Source organism: Triticum dicoccoides, chromosome 1B (assembly GCF_002162155.2).
Source record: "Triticum dicoccoides isolate Atlit2015 ecotype Zavitan chromosome 1B, WEW_v2.0, whole genome shotgun sequence".
In the NCBI taxonomy this organism is placed as follows: domain Eukaryota; kingdom Viridiplantae; phylum Streptophyta; class Magnoliopsida; order Poales; family Poaceae; genus Triticum; species Triticum dicoccoides.
In genome coordinates this window covers 395,189,297-395,213,942 of record NC_041381.1, presented here as the reverse complement: position 1 = coordinate 395,213,942, position 24,646 = coordinate 395,189,297, and the positions used below count along the sequence as shown (strand labels likewise).

General features: G+C 44.9%; 1 protein-coding gene and 2 pseudogenes across 1 annotated transcript; 1 reads left to right on the top strand and 2 right to left on the bottom strand.

Annotated features, from left to right (window-relative positions):
• Positions 1-5,143: 5,143 nt before the first annotated feature.
• On the top strand, positions 5,144-9,135 carry LOC119337387 (probable ADP-ribosylation factor GTPase-activating protein AGD8). Its single transcript, XM_037609518.1, has 7 exons — positions 5,144-5,363; positions 5,542-5,660; positions 6,356-6,782; positions 7,025-7,285; positions 8,051-8,173; positions 8,523-8,624; positions 8,706-9,135. Exons 1-7 carry the CDS (start codon positions 5,292-5,294, stop codon positions 8,808-8,810), a joined length of 1,209 nt encoding a protein of 402 aa, XP_037465415.1. The 5' UTR covers positions 5,144-5,291; the 3' UTR covers positions 8,811-9,135.
• Positions 9,136-9,183: 48 nt separating this feature from the next.
• On the bottom strand, positions 9,184-14,286 carry LOC119350410 (annotated as a pseudogene).
• A 3,899-nt stretch (positions 14,287-18,185) lies between these two features.
• Positions 18,186-24,646, bottom strand: part of LOC119305642 — a 7,858-nt pseudogene continuing 1,397 nt past the window's right edge.

The following is a 24,646-nucleotide window of genomic DNA, read 5'->3' as shown; positions in this document are numbered from 1 at the left end:
ACCGAGTGGGCCCAGAGATACCTCTCCATCATACGGAGTGACAAATCCCAGTCTCGATTCGTGCCAACCCAACAGACACTTTCGGAGATACCTGTAATGCACCTTTATAGCCACCCAGTTACGTTTGTGACGTTTGGTACACCCAAAGCATTCCTACGGTATCCGGGAGTTGCACAATCTCATGGTCTAAGGAAATGATACTTGACATTAGAAAAGCTCTTAGCAAACGAACTATACGATCTTGTGCTATGCTTAGGATTGGGTCTCGTCCATCACATCATTCTCCTAATGATGTGATCCCGTTATCAATGACATCCAATGTCCATGGTCAGGAAACCATGACCATCTGTTGATCAACGAGCTAGTCAACTAGAGGCTCACTAGGGACATGTTGTGGTCTATGTATTCACACATGTATTACGGTTTCCCGTTAATACAATTATAGCATGAACAATAGACAATTATCATGAACAAGGAAATATAATAATAACCATTTTATTATTGCCTCTAGGGCATATTTCCAACACCTACATGGTCTCAATTCTGCACTAAAATTTTGCACAGATTTTCATCTTCCAGCTCCTATGATCTGACAGAAAAGTTCCATTCCCTGAAACAGAACACACTGACAGTAGCTAAATATATAGAACAGTTTGAGGAGCTCATGGCTGAGGTTCAGCAGGAAAACCCTGATATTTCAGAGAGTTGGTTTGTGAGATGCTTCGTTAATGGACTCAGATCACAGTTGAAGTTTCAGTTAAGGCCTCTTAGACCTGTCACATTGACTGATGCTTACTGGCTGGCAGTAGATATTGAACAAGGAGCACCTGCCAAGAAACAGTTTCAATAGTATACATCTGCATCTAAAACAACTACTTTGTTTCCTAAGCAACACACTTCACTGATTGATAAACCTAATGAGTTCAAACCCCCAGTCGCTACTCAGAGGGCAAGGGAACCAGGCAAGTGTTGGAGATGTGGGGACCACTGGCTTCATGGGTATAAATGTAAACAGACACCTGTTATCAATGTTCTAACTGGGGAGCCACCTGCTGAAAACCCAGGAGAACAAGAAGAAATGGAAGAACAGGAACAGGAAGAGTAACCTGTGGAAGAGGAGCAATGCATGAGAATTTCTTTGCAAGCCATGCAGGCAAACAGTGTTAACACAATTTCCATTGTTGTTTCTGTAGGAGGGAAACAAGCTATTGCTCTTGTAGATTCTGGCAGTAATTCTACATTTATGAGCTTGCAATTTGCTCTGCAAACTTCCTGCACAATTATCAAGGATAAGTCCAGGGCAGTAACTGTTGCTGGAGGAGGGAAGTTGTGGTCTGGTTCTTATATTCCCACCACTACTTTCACTACTGGTAACACTTAGTTTCAACAACAATTCAGAGTATTAGATCTGTAAGGACATGATATTGTGTTGGGTTCAGACTGGATGGCAAAGAACAGTCCGGTAGCATTTTCTTATGATCCCAGACAGCTCATTATCTGCCACAATCAGAGTAATTCAGTTACTATACCAGCTTGTGAAACACTATCTGCTACAAATGAGATTGATCCTTTGCAACTTAACAGAATGCTACTCAGTGGGGCTCCTGCATTTGTGTTACAGTTAGCAGATGATACAACTTTTGCACCTAGCAAAACTGACAAAACCCCTATTGCTGTTATGGAAGTTTTGCAAGAATTCCCTGAAGTTTTCCAAGAACCACAAGGATTGCCTCCAGTGAGGGAATTGGACCATGAAATTCCTCTCAAACCTAATGTTGAGCCACCAAATTCAAGGCCCTACAAGGTTCCTCACATGCAGAAGAATGAAATGGAGAAACAAATCCATCACTTGTTACAATCCAAGATGATCAGAGAAAGTCAAAGCCCTTATTCATCCCCTGCAATCCTAATTATGAAGAAGGATGGCTCTTGGAGGATGTGCATTGACTACAGAAAATTGAATGCAGCAACTGTTAAGAACAAGTTTCCCATCCCAGTCATTGAGAGGACCTGTTAGATGAGCTCCATGGAGCAAAAATCTTCTCCAAATTGGACCTTAAATCAGGGTATCATCAAATCAGAATGCATGACAAGGACATTCCCAAAACTTCCTTCAGAACTTACTTTGGGCATTATGAGTTTTTGGTGATGCCCTTTGGGCTGACCAATGCACCTGGCACTTTCCAAGCTCTGATGAATAAGATTTTTTGTCCTTACCTCAGGAAATTTGTATTAGTGTTCTTTGATGATATACTTATTTTCAGTAGAACTTCAGAAGAGCACCAGGAACATCTCAGGATAGTACTGCAACTTCTCAAGCAACACCAGCTTTATGCAAACATGTCCAAATGTGTCTTTGCAGTACCTCAAGTGGCTTACTTGGGTCACATTGTTTCTGGAAATGGAGTGTCAACTGACCCAGCAAAAATTTCTACAGTGGCTGACTGGCCAACTCCAACAACACCAACTCAGTTAAGAGGCTTTCTTGGATTGTGTGGCTATTATAGGAGATTTGTCAAAAACTTTGCCAGCATAGCTAGGCCTCTCCACAATATTCTTAAGAAAGATAGTTTTGTATGGTCTCCTGAACAAACACAAGATTTCCAAGCACTGGTATCTGCCCCACTTTTGGCTCTCCCTGACTTCTCTGTTCCATTTGTGCTTGAGATTGATGCTTCAGGAACAGGATTGGGGGTTGTAATGATGCAACAGGGTAAGCCCATTGCTTCCTACAGTTCAGTGTTGTGCCCTAAAAATGCCGCATTGTCCACTTATGAAAGGAAGCACTGGCAATCATGGAAGCCTTGAAAAGATGGAGACATTACTTCTTGGGCAATGACTTAATTATTAGAACTGATCACCAGAGCTTACAGTGTATGACATATCAGAAGGTTTCCACTAGTATTCAACACAAGCTAATGCTCAAATTACTGGAGTTCAACTTTCAGTTGGAATATAAAAGAGGGAAAGAGAATATTGTGGCAGATGCCCTTTCCAGAAAGTACTCCTGTTTGGCCATTTCTTTAGCTACTCCTTAGTAGATTTCTGAAGTTGAAAATTCATATCTAAATGATCCTCACTGCCAGAAATTACTAGAGCAGCTCTTGGTCACTGCTTCCCATGCTGTCAACAATAATTCTCTCCATCATGGTATAATCAGACATAAAGGGAAGATTTATGTGGGCAGAGATACTGACTTGAGGAAGAGAATTATGCAGCCTTTGCATTCTTCTGCTATACGTGGCCACTCTGGCACTAAAGCATCCTATCAGAGATTGAAGCAAGTTTTTTATTGGCATGGGATGAAGAAGGACTTGGATAACTTTGTGTTGCTTTGCCCTGTCTGTCAGAAAAACAAGGGAGAAAATTGCCCATACCCAGGGTTTCTAGACCCACTCCACATTCGTGATATCGTGTGGACACATATTAGTATGGACTTTATTGAGGGCTTGCCTAAGTCAAATGGGAAAGAAGTGATCTTTGTCGTTGTGGATAGGCTCTCCAAATTTGCTCATTTTATTCCCTTGTCACATCCTTACACTGTGCAAACAGTCGCTCGAGCATTCATTGACAATGTTATGAAGTTGCATGGTCCTCCTCTTGCTATTGTGTCCGACAGAGATTGTATCTTCACCAGCAAGCTTTGGCAAGACATTTTTGCTGCCCTGGGAATTGAACTTCGCTACAGTTCAGCGTATCACCCTCAGTCTGATGGTCAAACCGAGCGTGTAAATCAGTGCATTGAGAACTATTTGCGCTGCATGACATCCCTGGAACCGAAGAAATGGGCAATGCATTTATCAATGGCAGAGTACTGGTACAATACGTCTTTCCACTCCTCATTGCAGAAAACTCCTTTTCAGGCAATGTATGGGTATCCCCCTCCTGGTCTTCAACTCCCAGTTGCTCTGGCCACTACTAACACAGAAGCAACATAGTTTCTTGGAGACAGAAATGTGATGTGGCAGCAGTTGAAATCAAACTTAGCTAATGCTCAGGCTCGAATGAAGAAATATGCTGATATGAAACGCGTGGAACGCCAGCTGTCCGAGGGCGACATGGTGTATCTCAAAATGCAGCCGCATCGCTTGAATGCTTTTGGCGCTCGTTCTCATATCAAGCTTCAGAGTAAATTCTATGGCCCTTTTCGCGTGATCGCCAAGGTGGGGAATGTTGCTTATAAGCTTCTATTGCCAGAAAACACTGCCATCCATCCTGTGTTCCATGTCAGCCAACTTAAGAAGCGCCTTGGACCGACGACAATACCCTGTGCTGATCTTCCTTTGATTGGACCGGACGGAAGTGTGCGCACTGAATCATCTTTGGTGCTGGAGACGCGTCAGATACCACGCAATAATGTTGCGGTGGTTCAATGGTTAGTACAGTGGGAGAACTTACCACCCGAAGATGCTTCTTGGGAAGATGCAGATTTTATGAAAAAGGCGTTCCCTGCTTTCTTCAAGCAAACGGTCGATCGCTGGTTCAATCGCCAAGCTTCTTGAGGACAAGTTCGCTCTCGGCGGGGAGTATTGTCAGGCTCGATGACCTTCAGTTAATTGTTGGCTTCTTCAGATAACGGACGACCGTGATGGAAGCCTGTTACAAGATCGAACGGCTCGCTGCGCTCGCCTTCCTCCTGAACCGTTTTCCGTTACTGTTTCGTTTCTGTTGTCGTACTGTTTACCGTCATCACTTGTCGCTGGCTATATATGCCATTCCTCTCTCGATTGTAAGGCTATGCCATTATTCTATGAATGAACCACTACACACTTTACAAATAATACAATCACATATTCGCCTCTCATACTCTCACGCGTCTTCTGTGAAGAACCCTAGCGTCCTGATCCCCAATTTCCTTAGCTCGATCTAGATGCGGGCATGACAGGTACTCGTCGGCGTAGGCCTTGTCGCCGCCCGTGGCCGTGGAGTCGAGTGCGCTGCCGAAATGAGCGGTGGGCTCTGAATCCTGCCTGAAGCAGCACGGGCCGGGCGGCGGCCACTCTGGGCTCACTATCCCGCTACTTAATTATTGCGGGCCAAAATTTTCTTAATGGGCTGAGCTCCCGTAGAGCGACGCGGCCCAGATGAAGGGCACACGTGGAGGTGGAGTGCGAAGCAGAAAGGCACAGCACCATTTCCTCGCCTCGCCTCGGTCGGGGCGCGTGTGCGTGTGCGTGTGCGTGGCGTCTCCTCCTCTCTCTTACTTCCTCCTCCCATCCCCATCTCTCCTCCTTCTCCTCAATTCGGAGGAAGCGAGGGCTCGCGCCCGATCGGGTTGGTGGCTCGCCGCGATGGCGACCGACGCCGGCGCCGCCGACAGGAGCTCCGTCTTCCGCAAGCTCCGCGCCAAATCCGACAATAAGGTAACGTGCGTGCGTGCGTGCGTGATCGGTTCCCGCCTCCGTTTGCTCCGATGTGATGTGATTGCCAAGGAAGGGCTTTGTTTCCCTCCCTCCTCCGGCCGCCGGCTCCGCCTCGTTTCATCCCTCTCCTGTGCCCCTTCCTCCTTATGTGTCTGTGTGTGTGTGTGTGTGCCTGCAGATGTGCTTCGACTGCAACGCCAAGAACCCCACCTGGGCCTCCGTTACCTACGGCGTCTTCCTCTGCATCGACTGCTCCGCCGTCCACCGCAGCCTCGGCGTCCACGTCTCCTTCGTCAGGTGTAATTTCCCGACCTCCTTTCCTCACTACGCTTGCCTTTGTGATGCGCCCTGCTTCCAGAATAAATAATCAGCCATGCACGTGTAAATTCTGGATTTTTTTAATACGATTTTGGGCCGCCTGGTTAGGGTTTGAAGATTCGTCCATTGTGTATTCCTTCTTGCCTGTCATGCCATGTGAAGTAGCACTACCGAACTTTGTGAGAGAAGGTGCAGGCTTACTGATGAATGTGGATGAGGCCGGCTCTAATTTTGACGCTGGACATTTTTTACATGGGGGGATTGCAGTTTATTCTGGCATAGATTGTGTGAGTGGAGATGCATAATGTTGAATGCCATTACCAATTGTTCAAAAGCTTCAGCATAACCTGTAAGAAACATGGTAGTGTGTTTTTCTTTCTGCATACTGAACTTTGTAAATCACCTTTTTTGATGCAACATGACTCTTCTGAAGTTGTTGTATGCTCTGTCCAAGTCGGTTTAGCCTGTGTGAATGGATTGTTTATCAGATAGGTCTTGCTATGCATGTTTAATACAACAAGTTATTTCCTTCTTTGCCTAACACCTAGCATATTGTCACTATGGAAATTTACTGCATTTCTTGAACTTCAGTACTTCCTGAAAGCACATTGACTGGATTTATTACTGGTGACATTGTATAAAATTTGTCACTAAATTTTGGCAATAATCTGCAGGTCAACAAATTTGGATTCATGGACCCCAGAACAGTTGAAAATGATGGTTTATGGGGGAAACAACCGTGCACAAGCTTTCTTTAAGCAGCATGGTTGGACTGATGGTGGAAAGATCGAGGCAAAGTACACTTCAAGAGCTGCTGACTTATACAGACAGTTGCTCCTCAAAGAGGTTTCTAAAAGTTCGACAGAACATGGCAATAATAGTGGGCCGCCCTCCCCAGTCGCAGCTTCTCAGACTTCAAGCCAAGCAGCTGCATTTCCTGATTTCAAACTGGTAGAGGTGCCGAAAGAAGTTGTGAATGAGCCTGAGTCTGAAATTATTCGTTCACCTAAAGCTCCTACCCATTCATTCAAGAAGCCAATCGGTGGAAAGAAGCCTGGAAGTAAGACTGGTGGACTTGGTGCGCGCAAGCTTACGACAAAGGTACACAGTCTGCAGCTTACACTTAACTAAACTGGAGAGACAGCAGAACTTGTACTTTTCATACAATGATGAGCCAGTAGATTTCCCAGTTTGTGTTAGGAATAAGAAATAGAAGAGTAGCTTCGTGCTGGTACACTCAATTTTGTAGATTTCCACTGAACTTGCCAGTTGCCAAATGTATTTATTTGGTTTCGTTTAGTTTTGTGAAATTCTGTACTAATAACTTTTGTCATTTGCTTTAGCCAAGTGAAAGCCTCTATGAGCAGAAACCTGAAGAGCCAGCTCCTGCCCTGCCATCGGTGGCTGAAAGCACTACAGCTAGGAGCAAATCTCATACTTCCCGATTTGAATATGTGGAAAATGTACCTTCTGCTGGGAGCAGCTCTGCGGAAAACCAGGCATTTGGGCATGTTGCGCCCCCAAAGTCTTCAAACTTTTTCGGTGAATATGGGATGGACAGTGGATATCACAAGAAATCTACTTCTGGTGCATCCAAAATGCAGGTAATGTTTAGTTATCCAGTAGTTGTATCATTTATATGATGATGAATCATGTACTCCCTCTGTACCGAAATACATGTCGCTGGAGCAGCTGAAGTTCAGCTGCTCCAGCGACATGTATTTCGGTACAGAGGGAGTATATGACAAGTCAGTTATGTAATATTGGTCATTTACTGTCTTAATTTTGCATAAATTGGTAGCCTCTGTCAATTCAGGGGACAAAGGGGAAGATTTACCATTAAACCAACTTTGGCCTCTTTGGGGAAGCATTGCTTTTGATACATATATAATGTGTCTCTAGTTCAGTTCTACTCTTAGGTAAACCAGTTCTATGTGGCGGTATGCTTTGAATTAGCTAGCACGCTTTCCAGAAGCACAATTGACTTGGTTCACGTTGATGTCTGATAATGAGTTAACAGCATTACAAGGCTAAAAATGCATGTTGAGGTGGCAGAATATTCACTGTGTTTCATCATTTTGAGAAAATTTGCAGCTTTGAAACTGAATGACTTGTCTGACTTATCCCTTGCTACAATTTTGGTTCTGCTGTAATTGTGCTTTAGTTCTGAATGGCTTGTCTAAAAATTCTTACTGATCGTGATGGTTTCTTTATTCCATCTGTGCATAATGAAGCATTTGAGTGTGTTCCCTCTGGAAATGGGAAAATTGTTTACAGATAGTGAAGTTTAGACTTGTTTTACATGTTTTTGTCTTGAGGTCCAGCTTTCAAGCGGCCTGTGAATAATCGATTGTAATAATGATCTCCAGGTTGAGGAAAGTAGTGAAGCAAGACAGAAGTTCTCAAATGCAAAGTCTATTTCATCTTCTCAGTTTTTCGGTGATCAAGCCAATTTAGAAAAAGAGGGCCAAATCTCCCTCCAAAAATTCTCTGTAAGTATATCACTGCGTCTTTTCTGAGAATCTGGGATGATAATAAACTTATTCCTGATCTTTATTTAGAACAAACCCCAATGCCATGGATCTGGCCTATACTCCCTTGGTTTTTTAATCCCAGGATGTTCTTTTGACCTTTTTATACTCCTACTTATAATTTTGATTTTTATAAGTATAGTAGTTTGTATGCATTTCCATCACAGTTTTTTTCTTACGTTGATTTCCTTCCAACTTTCCATCACAGTCCTCAAGTGAATAATCTGTTTTCAGTACTGCACGGCTTTGCTACTTTACCATTTTTGATAGCTCCAGATTGATTGGTACTATGTGTAATACGTTGCTGTAGGGGTCCTCTGCCATTTCAAGTGCTGATCTGTTTGGCCAACAAGCGAACAATTCTAATGCGGATCTGAGTGCTTCGGATTTGATCAACAGAATCTCCTTCCAGGTAACACTGGAGAGGCATCAGCATACTAGCATGGCTGTTTTCCTTGATGGACTTGTGTTAATGCTCTGTTGACTGGTGCAGGCCACTCAGGACTTGACCTCTCTCAAGAGCATGGCTGGGCAGACTGGGAAGAAGCTGACATCTATGGCGTCCAACATCATATCTGATCTTGATCGGATCCTCTGAGCTGAATTTACATATCACAGGTCTTCGATGGTCCGCCTCTCCTGATTGTTACTGCATGACAACAGATTTGTGGTGGTGGCTCTGTATATGAGTCCATAGGAATCTTAAAACTTAAACTCGGTAGAGAAAGAATGAGGATTTTATCACAAATGCTTTCTGGCTAAAGTCGTAATAGCATTTGGAGTTTCGTGGGAACCAGATGGGCGTTGTGCTACCAAAGAAATGCCTTTGCTTTGTAATGACCATTTCATACCATATATGGTTATGAGTACAGGTGTGTCCTTGCCCTATGAAAAGCTGGAAGTCACCAGCCAGTTGATGCATACATCCAAACCATGCAACAGGGGGGAAACTGGAGTATAGTTCAGCAAAGCTCAGGTGGCCATCTGTTACAAGTGTTGAAAAATTGCAGTGTCACTGGTCTACTTTCTGCACTGTGAAACCCTTGTGCTAACGGTAATTAGCTACGCGCACTTGAGCAGTTTATATAAATGTCCCCTTCTACCTCCGCTTATTCCTGCCTCTCCTGGCCCTCCCTTTTGGTACCCTCGTCTTCTGTAGATAGTTCTTTACGCTGCCATTCGTCTTCCGCTTCTTCGCCGTCATTGCAGCTGCTGCAGCCTGGGTATTCACCCGCTTCCCTGCTCTGGTCTCGACTCCGACATCTGCAAGCGGGACACAACTGATTGAGAGTAAACTAACATAGATTACAATTGTATAACAAAATAAAGACGCACACAGAATATCAAGCTGTCACGAAGGGGAAAAAAATGTTAAGACAGTACACGTTTCATCAACCTTTTCCTTTCAAAATTCTAATGTAAAAAACTTTAAAACAAGAGCGAATTTCCAGTTAATATATAAAAGGGGATTGAATGACTATTGTTTATATCTGATGTTTCCGTTGCTCACATGAGCTCACAAGTGCGTGACAAAAACAGAAGCCAGTTAAACAGCCCCCATCCCTAAAAGGTGTCTCAGAGAAAATCGAAAAGGGCTGGCATGAAACCATGCCAATTTTGTATCTGAATCTAAATGAACTTAGTATTGCACTCGCCATTAGTAGTGCGGTCGGAGTTGGAGCCTACTGTTCCGAGCCTTGAAGTGCCAGCACTCCCACGTGCGTGCAGCGATCCAGCAGGAGAATCACAAGAGCCTGCCATCCCATCTTCTTCTTCTTCTTCTACAAAAAGAGACAAGCCTCATAAAACACCAGCCACCAGCACAACGTACAAACACAGGGACTATTACTGTGCTGTTTCTTCTTCGCATTTCATTGATATAGAAGGAGCAGGCTCAGAGAGACCATTGTGGGAAACTTATGTGAGTAAATTTCAGGTTGTTTTCTTTTAATAGAGAAAGAACACACTTACCGTGCAATGTCAAGTTTTCAGGACAGTAGTCTTCATGTTTATGTGATGAAGACTGGAGTAGGTTGCAGCTTCTCCCATTCTCTTGTGATGACCCTATATGGGAGTCTGCATCAAGCACCTCTGATGATGGCCCATTATGGTTCGCTTCCCTGGTGCCATGGCTGGACTTCTCTTTGTTCTCCAATAGCAACGGCAACCCACTAGCGTCTCCATTTTCCACACTTGATAGGGTAAGGGAGGTGGGTTTCTGTGTTCCTCCAGATGGTACTACACCTAGGCTGCAACCCACTTCGTTTTTGTCAGGTACACTGCAAAGGGTACTGCCGTTTTCAATTCCTTGGACTCCTTGTGACAAGCCCGCCGAACTGGGGCCAGCTTCATTTTTCTCTGCTGGTCCACCAAAAAAAATGCTCCGTGACATCTTGTTCAACACTGTCATTGTCACTGTCACTACCACTGCTACTGTAGCTTCCCGCTTTGGGAGCACCATCCTCATCTAATCCTTTGCCCGCCAATTCTTCAAAATAATCCGACAGCAACATTTCCTTCTTCTCAAGTAACGTAGAGAACCACGGGGAAGAACCTTTCTTGACATAGAACAGAACATATGCTTTTTTCTCCAAAAGTCTGTCCTCAGTCATTTTCACAATCTGCACCATGGAAGGTTAGAGCCAGGTAAACTTGGCAAAAGGTTAAAAAAAATATACAAGCAGTAGATAGATTACCTTATCATCGTCAAAGAGAAACCAATCAGTTTCTGATGAGCGGATATAACAAACGTAGTGACCCTTGGCTGTGTTACCCCAGTGTTCTACAACTCCATACAAATCATAGCATTGAGGTTTCTGCAACAACAATGTGCATCAGCCATATATACTTGGGTGGTTGGGAAATATAATCAAATTAGAAGAAAGTGGACGCACGTCATCAGGGGAGCTCATGAAGGGGTTTAAATCCAGCTCTAACTGATACTTCACCATGTCATGAATCTTAGATATATCACTCCCCAAATTTTGAAACCGCTTGAGCTGGATTACAAGAACTTCTGGAGCCTGCTCCACCTTGAGGTGCTTTTCCATGTTCACACGAGATTTGCATCCATCACAAATGAAATCTTCCACAACCTCAATTTTGGTATAAGATGATAGTGAATCCATGATAGTGTCCATTTGGTTAACCTCCAGGTTAAGGTCAAGGAAAGACTCCAATCTGTCCGAGCAATGATTGCACTTTGGACAATTCAACTGAGCAAATCAAAAACATTTGAGTGAATTATCAATCATACACCAAGTCAGGACGATACTGATGTAACTGGTAGTGAGGACCAACAGACACACACCTGGCTTTTCAGTTGCCCCCCAAAAAATTCTTTGACAATAGAAGATGGTTCCTCAGATTCAGACCTGGGAGCGACTGTTACCTCATCTAATTTATCAAGCAAGCAGCGGAGGAATTCATGTGCATCTTGGTGTTGTCCCTGCTCGAAATCTCGAAATATTGCTGCAAACCATTTTATGGAAAACTAAGTTCAGTACATAATCACAGGGATGACTGAAGTATGTAATAATAATATGAATATAATAACTGAAATGGGTTAAATGGACATATAGCTAAACAAGACTTGAATCTCCCTGATAATATAAGCGGCCAACGAAGTATACACAGAAGAAAATTGAAAGTTCAGTTAAACAGACTAACACTCAGCTACACACGACCAACACGATAGGCAAAGGAACCACTGATTTAAGCAGTTTATGAGTATATGGGAAGGAATTTTAAAGGCTCGGTTGAACAAACATACACTTGAGGCGTTTGACAAACTTTCTGGGGTAGAGAACATCTCCTGAGAGCCTGATAACTTCAGAAGCATGGTGTCGTAGGGAGCAGTAACAGCAGAATTCGTCAGAACCAGCTACAGAAAAATCATCAAAAAACCCAATTGAAAACACAATGGTTGATATGAAGAGATGCTCGACAGTAGGTAAACTAGAAGAATGACAGTAGATTGAACTAGATGACTTACTAGGACATGGACCTAGGTGACGATCTTTCAGAAGCTTCGACACCAGAGGAACTGTGTGAACTACACACTGGAGAATACAATTAAGGAAGCATATCCACTTTTCAGGATTACTTAGCGATGCAGCCTATGAAAGCAATGCAAACAGTAAAACAAACACATTTACTTGATCTGAGAGGAAATGAAGCATCGCAAGCATGATGTTGCACATGTCTAGCTTACCACAGGGAAATCATTCTTTCCACGAGTCAGTTTGTACCAAGAACAGCATTGAGTATCTACAAGCTTGTCATCCCAAGAATCCTAGGGCAGAAGACAAAAGTGGAAGATGTCCAAGTCAAACAGACTAAGATATTATCAAAATATCACAAGTGCAAACAATGAAATGTCATGAATGTTTGGATGATAGCATAAAATGAATTACTTCAATATCTTGTCATTATCAGGAATATTAGTACACAGTCAATAGTATATACAAAAGAAGCAATAGGTTGTGCCTACCATCAGACACGGATTGTACAGATCCATACAATCTTGATCAAATCGTCCAACTGGGTAGCCGTAGCCACGATGTGGATGACCTGGGTAACCATTCCAATCGGGATAACCATTTCCAAGATGTGCACTATGATGCCAATTCGGATAACAGTTCCGACGAAATCCGCCACAATGAAGTTCATGATCGTAATATCTAGGATCTCTTTGTTCATGACGGTAACAAAAGCGCGACCTCCTATAGTGGGAACAACCACAAGAATCCTCCAAATCCTGGAGAACAAACAGAACTGAAATGTTAGCTACTATGTAAATATTGGAGTGCATGAGCTTCCAGTTTCTGTTAGATAGAGGGAGAGTGCATGCCACACTAGATAAAATTGGTAAACCAAAGTGGCATTTAGTGATAACTGCACAGTACCAGTAGCAAACAAAATGACAGCTTCAAACAAGAATTGACAGAAATTAGCAAATGCATCAATTATGAAATGCATACATCATCCTCAGGACGTCGGCCTTGCCCGATCCCCTTGTGGTATCTCTCATCTGCTCGACCCAGAAGCCGCAAGAGCTTCCGGTCTTGACAGGTCTCCCAGTCATCCTCATCTGCCAGACCTGGAACCTTTAAGGGATTTTTGTCCTTTGATGTCTCCTCGTGTCCATCATCGGCTGGACCTGGAACCTTGAAGGGAATTTTGCCCTTTGATGTCTCCTCGTGTCCCTCATCGGCTGGACCTGGAACCTTGAAGAGATTTTTATCTTCTGATGTCTCCTTGTGTCCCTCCTCGGTTGAAGCCGGACCCTGCAATAACCGATCATCCAGAACCCAGGCACCAGATTAGTGATGTTAATGTTGGAAATACGCAGCATTGCAAGAGTTGCGGAGCAGCAAACCAAACTAACCACCAAATTCAAATCTGGACCAATCAAATAAGCACCAAACCACAACGAAGATGGACACTTGAAATCAAGCTACCATCTAGTCTAGTGCCAAATCAAGGGGTAGCCGTCGAAATTAATTTGGGGAAATTAAAACCCTGGAATCGCAAAAGTAGCTATACCTATCTAGGGGTAATCAAAGGGGCGCACAGGCACAGCTAACGAAGCAAACACGCGTGAGGAACTCGAAATCTATGTAGATTGCCGCGACGCCATCCCGATCAGGCGCGCGGAGGCCACGGGTAAAATATCTAGGGTGGAACTAAAGCGGCGAGCGCAGGGAAGCAAAATAAGAGGACAAGATATTCCAGCGGATTAATTAGCGCCCGCTTAAGCCCGCCGCAGGTAATTAAACACGATCGGAACTGCCCGATGATCGAGGGATAGAACAGGACTAAACAGACAAAATAGAAGGAGATCGGGCGCGAGGCAAGCATGGACTAGACTAAACACACAGCAAGGCGGCTACCGATTCGAGCGGCTGGGGCAGCGCCGCGGCGGGCACCGGCTGCTCCTCCTGCTTCTCCTCCGGCTGTGACAGCGGCGGCGGCGGCGGCATTGGAGCGACGACCGCGTCCGCGGCGGTGGTAGTCCGCTCCCCCGGCTGCTGCTGCTCCTCCTCCTCCTCCTCCAGCGGCGGCGGCGTCATCGGGTCGACTCGGGCATCCGCGGCATGGGGAGGCTGCTGCTGCTGCTGCTCCTCCTCCAGCAGCGGCGGCGGCGGCGGCGCCGTCATTGGGTCGACGGGGGAGTCCGCGGCATGGGAAGGCTGCTCGCGCTCCTCCTCCGGGCACGGCATTGGCGCGACGACGGTGGTGGCGTCGCCGTCGTCCGCAGCCATGGGAGCTGGCTAGGGTTTTGCGGGGGTTTGGGGAGTGGTGCGCGCGGTGGGTGGGGGGTGGGCGGGGTGGCGCGTCGTCGCGGAGGAAATCGGAACGGGCGCGACGCTGCGTGGGTGGAGGCGGCGAGAGACTTTATATGCCGCGGTCGGAGTCCTCCCCACCCGTGACCTGGCCGGGTCATTCGGGTCTCGTTCTCGTCGCGTCCTCTTCGTCCTTATCTCTCGCGTTTGGGACCTTTGGGTCGCTACAAGCTACAGCTTCCTCCATCTTTTTTTTTTCAGGGAATGCTACAGGTTCCTCTTTTATTGCGAGATGCAAGAGCTTTTTTTTAGGGATGCAAGAGCTTTTAGTAACGTGCCAAGCCACGGTTGGCTAACAAAAGAGCCACGGAAATTTGCTATCGAACATGATATTTGCCAATATGACAATATCAAAACTTAACTTTGACAATTTCTGTAGAGGCTGGCAAGATATAACCTATCAATGGGTATTTTTTTTTTGCAGGGACTATCAATGGGTATTTAGCATGGGCAACCAACCAAGCATGACTCTACCCAACAAATCCTGCTGCCGCTGGCCGTTTGCTGGCTTTGCCCGGTGGCATGAGGTGATGGTGGCAAAGGGAGCAGAAGAGTCGGGGTGCTGGCGGCTAGGGCTATAAGAAAAGCTCGAGGCTCGTGAGCTATTCGAGATCGACTCGTATTTTGTCTCGATTTGAGAAGAAATGAGCAGAGTATGAACACTTTATGTAGCTCGACTAAGAAACGAGCTGATCTTGAGCCAATACTGGCTCGCTCAATTTTAGCTCAATAGCCCGATATCATATAATTATATTAAATAATTTTGATCTATAAAAAGAAATGAGGCAATTTTTACCATATATATACTTATATAGTGAAAAAAATACGATGTATGTTGTGTATGATTTTTCTTCGTTTTACCTACTACCAAATATTGAAGCTTAATTAATTGCAGAGAAAATTTATCCCCATTGTGATATGTGGTCAAACATGTGTTAAATATCATATTATTTTAGCCCAAGTTCAAGAGCAAATGCACCTTTGCTTTTCTTTTGCTACATCCACGATCTCTTACTATTAAGTACTAGTCTTCAGTTGAGAGATAACAATTTGAAATATGTAATGGTATCTTATGTTATGTTGTGGTCTACCTTTTGAAATTTTGTGTTGCATTATTAAAGTATTATTTTATTTAGCTCGAAAATAGCTTGAGATCGAGCCGATATCATTACAAGCTGGGCACGAGCCACTTTCTACAACTCAACCTCGAGCTTCGCTTGGTTTGAGCTCGCTCAAATTTTAGTATACGTTGAGCTAAGCATAATCCAACTCCCTCGAACTGGACTCGTTTGTAGCCCTAGCACCGTCGACCACCCGTAACCACGCCACCCGCTTAACCATGATTGCCCGCCCCGCACATGAGTCGCACGCTCCTCCCACAAACGCCACGCCTCCCATAGTTCGGGCCGCCGCCCTACCATCCTACAACTCCACGACCAAGCAAGGCACCGACTTTGATCTTACCGAACCCCAACCACCAACGGAGCCGCCATTGACCGTCCAGGCCCGAAGAACGTCATACCAGAGACCACGCAACACTAGGCTGGGAGAGGGGGAGGAGAGGAGCGGAACGAATCCACGGGGACACCCCTGCCGGCGACGGAGGGCCACTACTAGCCCCCCATCCCTCCTGACCAGCCCCCCACAGACACCTCATGTGTCTCCCCGCCATGGTCGCTGTCTCGGACCACCGCCGGACCATGAACCGCAACACCACCCGCCGAGTGGAGAGCCGGAGCTACCACCACCAGCAACTGAGGAGCCTCGAAGACGCCTTCCCGTGTCGCCCGCCGCTGACCAGGTCGCAACGCGCACACACCGCGGCCACCAGCCCCCACGCCAGATTTAGCCACCTCACATCCATCGAAGCAGAGCACCCGCAAACACCGCGCCACCTCTAGGCGCCAAGGGGGCATTGAGCCACCACCGCCGCCACCGAGCGCACCTGAAGCCGCGTCGTCGGGCCCCGCCATAGCCTGGCGCCTCTGGTTGCCAGCCGACCAGCACCAGCCGAGGATCCATGCAGAGGGTAAGAAGTGGCCCCGTTGTCGCCTACACCTGCCAGGCCTTGCCTGGCGGCACCTCTAGGCGGCAGCGAGGGAGGGGGCGGAGGGGACGGGGAGGAGCCGGCGGGCTAGGGTTCCCACGTCTGCTCGCGGGAGCGGCGTGGGGGGGGGGTGATGTGTGTGAATGATTAGAGTTCATGTTTTCTTATGGAATAATTAATTAGTTAGGAGTGGATATTATGTTATCTTTGATGTCAACACGTATTCAATTGATTATGATGCACAATATGTTAGGATGGTATCCTCCTCTGAAGAATTTAAGTTGGTTGACTTGATACATGTTCACGCATGTAATTGATTCAAATCCAATCTTGCTTCTATGATATTTATGTTCAACATGTTTATATCCTCACCATGCTACCATTCAATGTTGGTTATTCAGAATGCATGATTATGACTGTTGTGTCTTTCTAGTTAGTCGCTTTCGAGTCTATTGCTAGCTTTTGCATGTACTAAGCAGAAATACTGTTTGTGCATCCAAATCCTAAAACAAAGTAATGCTATAAATACCTGTTTCGCACGTGTCATCTCTAAATCTTCAAACGAATACCTGTTTTGTGTGCCCGTAAAGCTCATGGAGCGGTGGGAGAGAGCGTCATCTTCTATGATAAATGGTGTGTTCCTCTCTGACAAGTATGTCATCTATTTGTTTTAATATTGCAAAAGAAGCTAGTAAATGAGATGCCTAGTCCTGAATTAATTAAACAAATAAAAAGTACTACTCTCCGAGGAATATTGACAGGCACCCGTGAATTAGGTTAGCCATAGTTTTTGGAAAGACAATGGTGGAGAGGAAGTGTTAATCATGGAAACCACTCTCGCATGATTCTCGGTTGTCAAACAGTCAAAGTACACCTCCGAAAATAAAATCTTCTTTGTTTTAAACAATGAGCTCTAGTACATAAGCAAATCCATGCTTTCCTCTATGAAGGGCCCTTCTTTTTTTTATTGTTGAGTCATCACCTTCTCATTCAAGCACCAACAAAAAGAGCGCTATTGACATTCTTAGTTTAACATGCATTTGGTCTAATTAATCGTAGATGGAGCATGACTGGATGTTTTCTATGCCGAATTTTAATGTTTAGTCGCTGCTTGAACTTTAAAAGTGCTCTGCATTCATGGTCTTCAGAATGGCTAGCGAGATACCATTCTATCACATTGTATCATGATAGTTTTGACAAAGTGTTGATTTTTGAGGTATTTTCGACAAAAGTGGATTTTATTTGCTCAAAATGGAGCATCAAAAAGACACACAACACGATGAGCACACACTCGGTCTTTGTATAGCTAGGATGCACACAGTTAACACCAACTCACACACGCGAAAACACACCAAAAATTAGCAAAGTCATATAAGACCAAAGATATATGTAGGCAAGGAAAAGGTGATATGCGATTGGCAAACTACAACAATGACCATATCCGCACCAACCATGTCATGACACCACATAAATGACGAAGTTGTTCAACAGAAACGCCTTTAGAAAAGGAGCGACACTCAAGCGCCGCTGTCACCGGATCCAAGCACATGGCCAGAATCTAGGTTTTCACCCAAGATAATTAGTCCGAGTAGACATAGTAGTATGGTTCTTCTTCAACATCATCATCATCTTCTTCTTCTTCTTCTTCTTCTTCTTCTTCTTCGAGGTTGTTGTCCCACTCCCACTTGCGCTTCCTTGCTGATCGGGTTTTGTCGTCATCATCTGCAAACGGGACAAAAACATCTCATGACTGACTGACTGACGGTACAAGCAAAGAAGTCCTAACAGTGGTTGCGCTATACTGGGATGAATCATGCCAATTGTCCTTGAATGAACAAACAAGGCGTTTGGTTAGAATCAGGTACCGTGTACAGTGATCTAGTGAGAATAGACTGTATTAGGCGGGGGGCTGCGTAATTACGTGATCTGCTTGGTTCAAGCAACCGTTGGCTCCCAGTGTCAATACATCCTACCTTGCAGATTGTCGATCTGACGTGATTACCAACTACACCACTGATCTGACGTGATTACTCTAGTCCATCTTGATGATATTCTCTAGCACGATGTTTACAACCAACCCTACAACAAAAATGAAGTTCTACACAACTCTTCTACAGGTGAACATGCAGCTAGCATCACCAACCTGCATGCACTTATGTGTATTAATATAACAATGCATACTTACCACTTAAATCGCATACTAAGTTTCAAGTAAATTCTGCAAAGATCCATAAAGTTAACTTACCGTTATGCATTTCCGCAACATGCTCTCTCTTTGAAGCCTCTGAAAGTGCAAGAGACATATGCATGTGTTCGAAAGCTTTGGCAAATATGCTAGGCACCTTCTCTTTCAAATGCTGCAAAAGCTCGTCTGGCGTCGCTTCCTCTTGAACAATAGCCTTATCAATGCACTTGCCCTTAGCAATGCTGTGAGAGTTGGAGCCTACTGGTCCGAGCAATGGTCCAGCTGGAGAATCATCAGAGCCCTTGACATCAGCTCCCTCTATACAACAAGAAGATACGCCATGTAAAACACCAGCCACCAACACAACCTAGGAGCGGAGACCCATACGATGCACATAGAACCTTACAGACACTAGCAATGTGCTGTACGCTACTCGTGCAAGGAAATTTCAGTTTGATTTTTCATTAAAATTTAGAAGGATAACACTCACTACGCCAAGACAAGCTTTCAGGACAAGTAGTTTGGATGCTGCTGTCTCCTTCTGCCTTCGCTTTTTCTTCAATCTCTCTCTCGCCGCACTTCTCTTTTTGCATAGATATTATTTGTCTAAGCTGCAGATCTGTTTCTTCTTTCGTCGCCTATCTGGTTTTGTCGCCATCATCTGCAAACAGGACAAAAACATCTCACGGCTGACTGACTGACAGTACAGGTAAAAATATAAACCGAGTACAGATAATAACAAAAGTGTCTGTCAATAGATATCATGTTACCACTAACAGCTGTCATAGATAGTAAATTCAGTTTTTTTATTTTAATAAAAAGAAAATATCACACTTACTATGCCAAGACAGGCCTTCAGGATAATAGTCATCTTCACTGCTACTGCTACTGTAACTACCCTCCTCAGTGTCACCGGAAACGTAGTTTTTTCTCTTAAGTAAGGTAGAGAACCATGGGGATGAACCTTGCTTCGCATAGAATAGAAGGTATGCTTCACTCTCCAAAGCCATGACATCGTTGATTTTCATAACCTGCACTGTAGAAGTTTAGAACCATGCAACTGAACGAGAGATACAATTTGAACTAAAACCACGGCACTTATTTTGGATCGGAGGGAGTACTAACTGTAAACATATTACCTTAGAATCATTGAAGTGAAACCAATTAGTTCGTGAGGAACGGATATAACAAACATAGTGACCATTTGATGGAGCACCCTCGTGTTCTACAACTCCATACAAATCATATTTCTGAGGTTTCTGCAGCCACATAGTGTGCATCAGCCATATACTTGGGTGCATGCGGAATTTGATCAAATGAGAAGAAAATGAACTCACATTATCCGGGGAGCTCATGAATGGGTTTAAGTCCAGCTCTTCATGATACATCATGCAGTCTTCAATCTTAGTTATATGACTTCCAAAATTTTGAAACCGCTTGAGCTGGATTACAAGAACTTCTGGGGCCTGCTCCACCTTTAATTGCTTTTCCATGTTCACACGAGATTTGCACCCATCACAACCGTAATTTTCAAACACCTCAATCTTGGTAAAAGATTTTAGTGCATCCATGACAGTGGCCATCGGGATAACCTCCAAGTTAAGGTCAAGGAAAGGCTCCAATCTGTCTGAGCAATAGTTGCACTCTGGGCAATGCAACTGCACAAGCAAAAAAAATACTAAGTATCACGAGTAAGTCTGAATGATATTGACCAAGTTGTAGTGAGGATCAACAGGCACACCTGGCTTTTTAGCTGTCCTCCAAAAACCTGTGTGACAATTGAAGAGGGTTTCTCACATGATGGGGACCTGGGAGGGACAGAGTCCTCATCTAATTTATCAAGCAAGCAGCGGAGGAATTCATGGGCGTCTTGGTGCCCTCCCCACCGGAAATTTTCTGAAAATACTGCAACAATTTTTTGAACAACAGAGTTCAGCACATAACTGCAATGATGTACTTCCAAATGTCGCAGTTCTCTAATAACGAGAATATGACAGCTAAAACACTGAAGGTGTAAATGCATAGAACATAGGTAAACAAGACGAGCACTACAACAAAAGAAATTTCTGATAATATAAGCACCTACATTTCAGGTGTTCGACAAACTTCTTTGGGTAAAGAACAGCCCCAGAGAGACTGATAACTTCATCAGCATGGACTTTTAGGGAGCAGTAACAGCAGAATTTGCCAGAGGCACCTAGCAAAATATTAAAATCTTAGTTGAAGCACGGCAGTCGATAGAATAGATGCTCAACAGGAAGACAGTTAAAGAACAAAAGTGAACTGGACTAAATGCCTTACCGGGACATGCATCTGTGTGATCATCTTTCTGAAGCTTCAACACCAGAGGAACAGTGTGAACCACACACTGGAGAATGCAATTAACGAAACATGTCCACCCCTCAGGATTACTTAATGCGGCACCCTACGAGAGCCAGGCAAACCAGTAATACAAACACATCCATCATACTTGATTTATGTAAGAGGGAAAAAATATAGCAACACGTGAAAATGTGGCACAAGTCTAGCTTACCACACGGTAATAGCTCTCTCCACAGATAAGATTACGAGAACAGCACGAAGTATCAACATAATCAAGCTTGTTATCCGGCAGAAGATAGAAGTGGAAGATGTCAAAATCAAACAGACTAGATATCAATATCACAAGGGAAAAGTATATTTTTCATCCCCGAATTCTTCCCAAAGTATAGAAATGGTCCCCCAACTTCAAAACCGGCAAACATTGGTCCCTCAACTTCTCATACCGGATTAGTTTAGTCCCTTAAACTCAACAAAAGCGGTTTTGTGCTGACTTGGCATGTTTTTGACCGGTTTTCACCCACGTGGCAAGCTTCTTCGTCAAATAGCTGGCACGCGCCGAGCAGTAGGAGAAGGAGGGAGGTGTTGAGCTTATGTGGCTTGGGCGGTGCACGCAGAGGGTGCAGGCGGCTGAGGAACTCTGGCACGGCGATGGCACGCTCAGTGAGCAGGAGTTTTCACTTTTCACCATCGTCGACGGCCTCTGCAGCGTTTCTCGCCGGCCGCGTCCACTTCGCACTACGTCAGACGACAACTCATCAATCTCGCACCTGATCTGCATATCGAATCGTGCCCATGCCGTCGGCAGCTGAAAATGCCCATGATTAGGTTAATCACGATTAGGTTAGTTTTGCCGGTTCGGACATGGCGACGTCGGTACTACTTGTGTGTAGGTATGTGCTTTTTCATGAGGGAATGGATCTAGCAGGTCTGTACATGCGTATTGTCTTTCGGCAGAGCTTGCATTCACCTGCGAATACGATCGGGAGTTCACGACCTTGTGCGAGCATCCACAAGTACGTGCGCCTTGCCAGCGACGCTAAACATCTCCTCGCCGGTTCAGGCGCCCAGGTTATGTTCGTCACCGACGTCGACGAGCTTGACCGCCCCAGCATCATCCTCTTGTAGAGCTTGAGTACGAGGTACTGGTCGCGCACGGCGAGCCTTTGCCAGAACTTGCATCGGACCGTCGGTTGGCCGGGTGTACCCAGCGTGGTCGCCGTGTCCGCGCAGCAGGAGCGTGACGACACAGGTTTGACGTGGTCCGCCCGACCGAGGGGATGCTTTTCGAGCCGGGCGTCCTGGTGTGCAAGATACAACACGGACGACCTCCGACCTTGGCACTTTGCCGCCTACATGCAGTGCACGACCTGGGAGCTGCTCGGCAATGCATCCATGGTGCTACAGGCTCGCCGCCAAGGCCAAGCCGCCACGCGCCCACGCCGCTGCTACCCGTGAGCACAATCCCACCTCGTCCAGTCGGCCCTGCTGGTCCCGTGAGCCACACACCTCTGCTCCTCTTGCTCGGCGCGCGCCAACCGCTCGACCAAATGCCCAACAGAGTTAAAATGTGAAGGAAGAAGAAAATTGCCACATGGGCGAAGACTGGTCAAAACTATGCCAAGTCATCATAAAAACCACTTTTGTTGAGTGAGGGGACTAAACAAATCCGGTTTAAAAAGTTGAGGGACCAACGTTTGCCGGTTTCAAAGTTGAGGGACCATTTCTATACTTTGAAAAGAGTTCAGGGACAAAAAATATACTTTTCCCATATCACAATTATAGTCATAGACAATCAAATTTCACAAAGGTTTTGATTCTAGCGTAATATGAATAGTTGTGTTTGCCCTGCGATTGTAAGAAACTCTAGTACGGAATTATACTGTATATGAAAAAAGAACATATATGGCTTACCATCGGATTGCACTGCCTTGCACATTTAAGAAGAATTTTTATATCTTCGTCTGCAAAACTACCTCTTTGAGCATGGTTCCGAAAGTTCGTATCCTGGAGAACAAACATAGGTGAAATGATAGCTGTATAGATGTAGTGCTGGGGGTGAGAGATAGAGGGAGCGTGTGCCACGTTGGATAAAATTGGTACACGAAAAGAGTTTAGAATAGAACTAACTTTTTTCCTTTTTGGGAAAAAAATAGAACTATTTGACAATCCCCACAGACAAGCAACAGCAATAAAGGAAAGGCAAAAGATGCAAGTTTACGGATTTTGATGCATATTAAAGGTGGAGATTAGAAGGTACCCCTTCAATAAAAAAACATAATACTTCCTCCATACCAAAATATAAGGTGTATTAGTTTTTTCAAAAGTCAATCATGTGCAACTTTGACCAAGCTTTTGGAAAAAACATCAATATCTACAATACCAAATGTATCATTAAATCCAGCATGAAAAGTTTTTCATATTTTACTTATTTTGTCATGTAGATGTTGATAGTTTATTTTATAACCTTGGTCAAACATACATAAATTTGACTTGCACAAAAATGATGCACCTTATGTTCTAACGGAGGGAGTATAGTCTTTTGACTCCAAATCAATCTATTCAATACTCGTTTGATCCACGGGCTGATATGACGATGGCTTTTTAAGTAACTTTAACATTCACGCAAACTTCTAAGGGGTGTACCGAAGCAAAACTCGCAAAACTATGGTATGTTGACTTTGGTCTTTGGACGCCTTTTTAACTACAATTATAATATTATAATACACTACTACCTGAGATGAACTTTGACTTTGTGAAGTCTTCTCCCTGTTTTCCTTGACCGCCTGACCCAGATCCTGCAAATAATCAATGAACACCAAAATCTACCCATGAGATTTTGTATAATAACCGCATTGCATGTGTAGTATGAGTTAAGAGGAGGGAGTTATGGTGAGATAGACATGAGATGTGACATTTTAGTCTCCGTCCTCTGTTTGACATCGAATGGGTATTATTTTTGAGAATTTAATATACCTATATATTACCTTGTTTGGTTAGGGGAAATTCATGACAGATTAGTGAAGGGGAATGACTAGGGACAATCGACTAAATTTAGAATCTGAGTCAATCGATTTGTTCCCAGCCGTTGGATAGAAAAGCAACCACCGGATCTTCTTCTTCTATATCTAAAAACACTGTCCATCGTCTTCCTCCTCACGACCTAGATCTGAACCTCACCCACCACCGCCGGCCAAACCGCCTGCTTCCACTGCCCACGGCCGGCAGCGCTCCTGCAACCGCCTCGCCTCCTGCACTCCCCTCAAACCGCCACCCACCGTCGTGCTGCCACCGCCCTCGGCCGGCAGCGCTCCCACAACCGCCTCACCGCCCGCAGTCCCCTCAATCGCCACCCACCGCCGTGCTGCCGCCACCCCCGGCCATCCCTCTAACCCCCATGATGACCGTTTTTTTCCCGCAAACTTGCCCCCCTACCCCTAAGAATAGATAATGGGGTAGCCTTCTCCGGCAAGCTAATTCCCTCCGTTGTTCCTTTCTTGACATTAAAATCGCTGGCCCAAATTCCAAATTCAGGC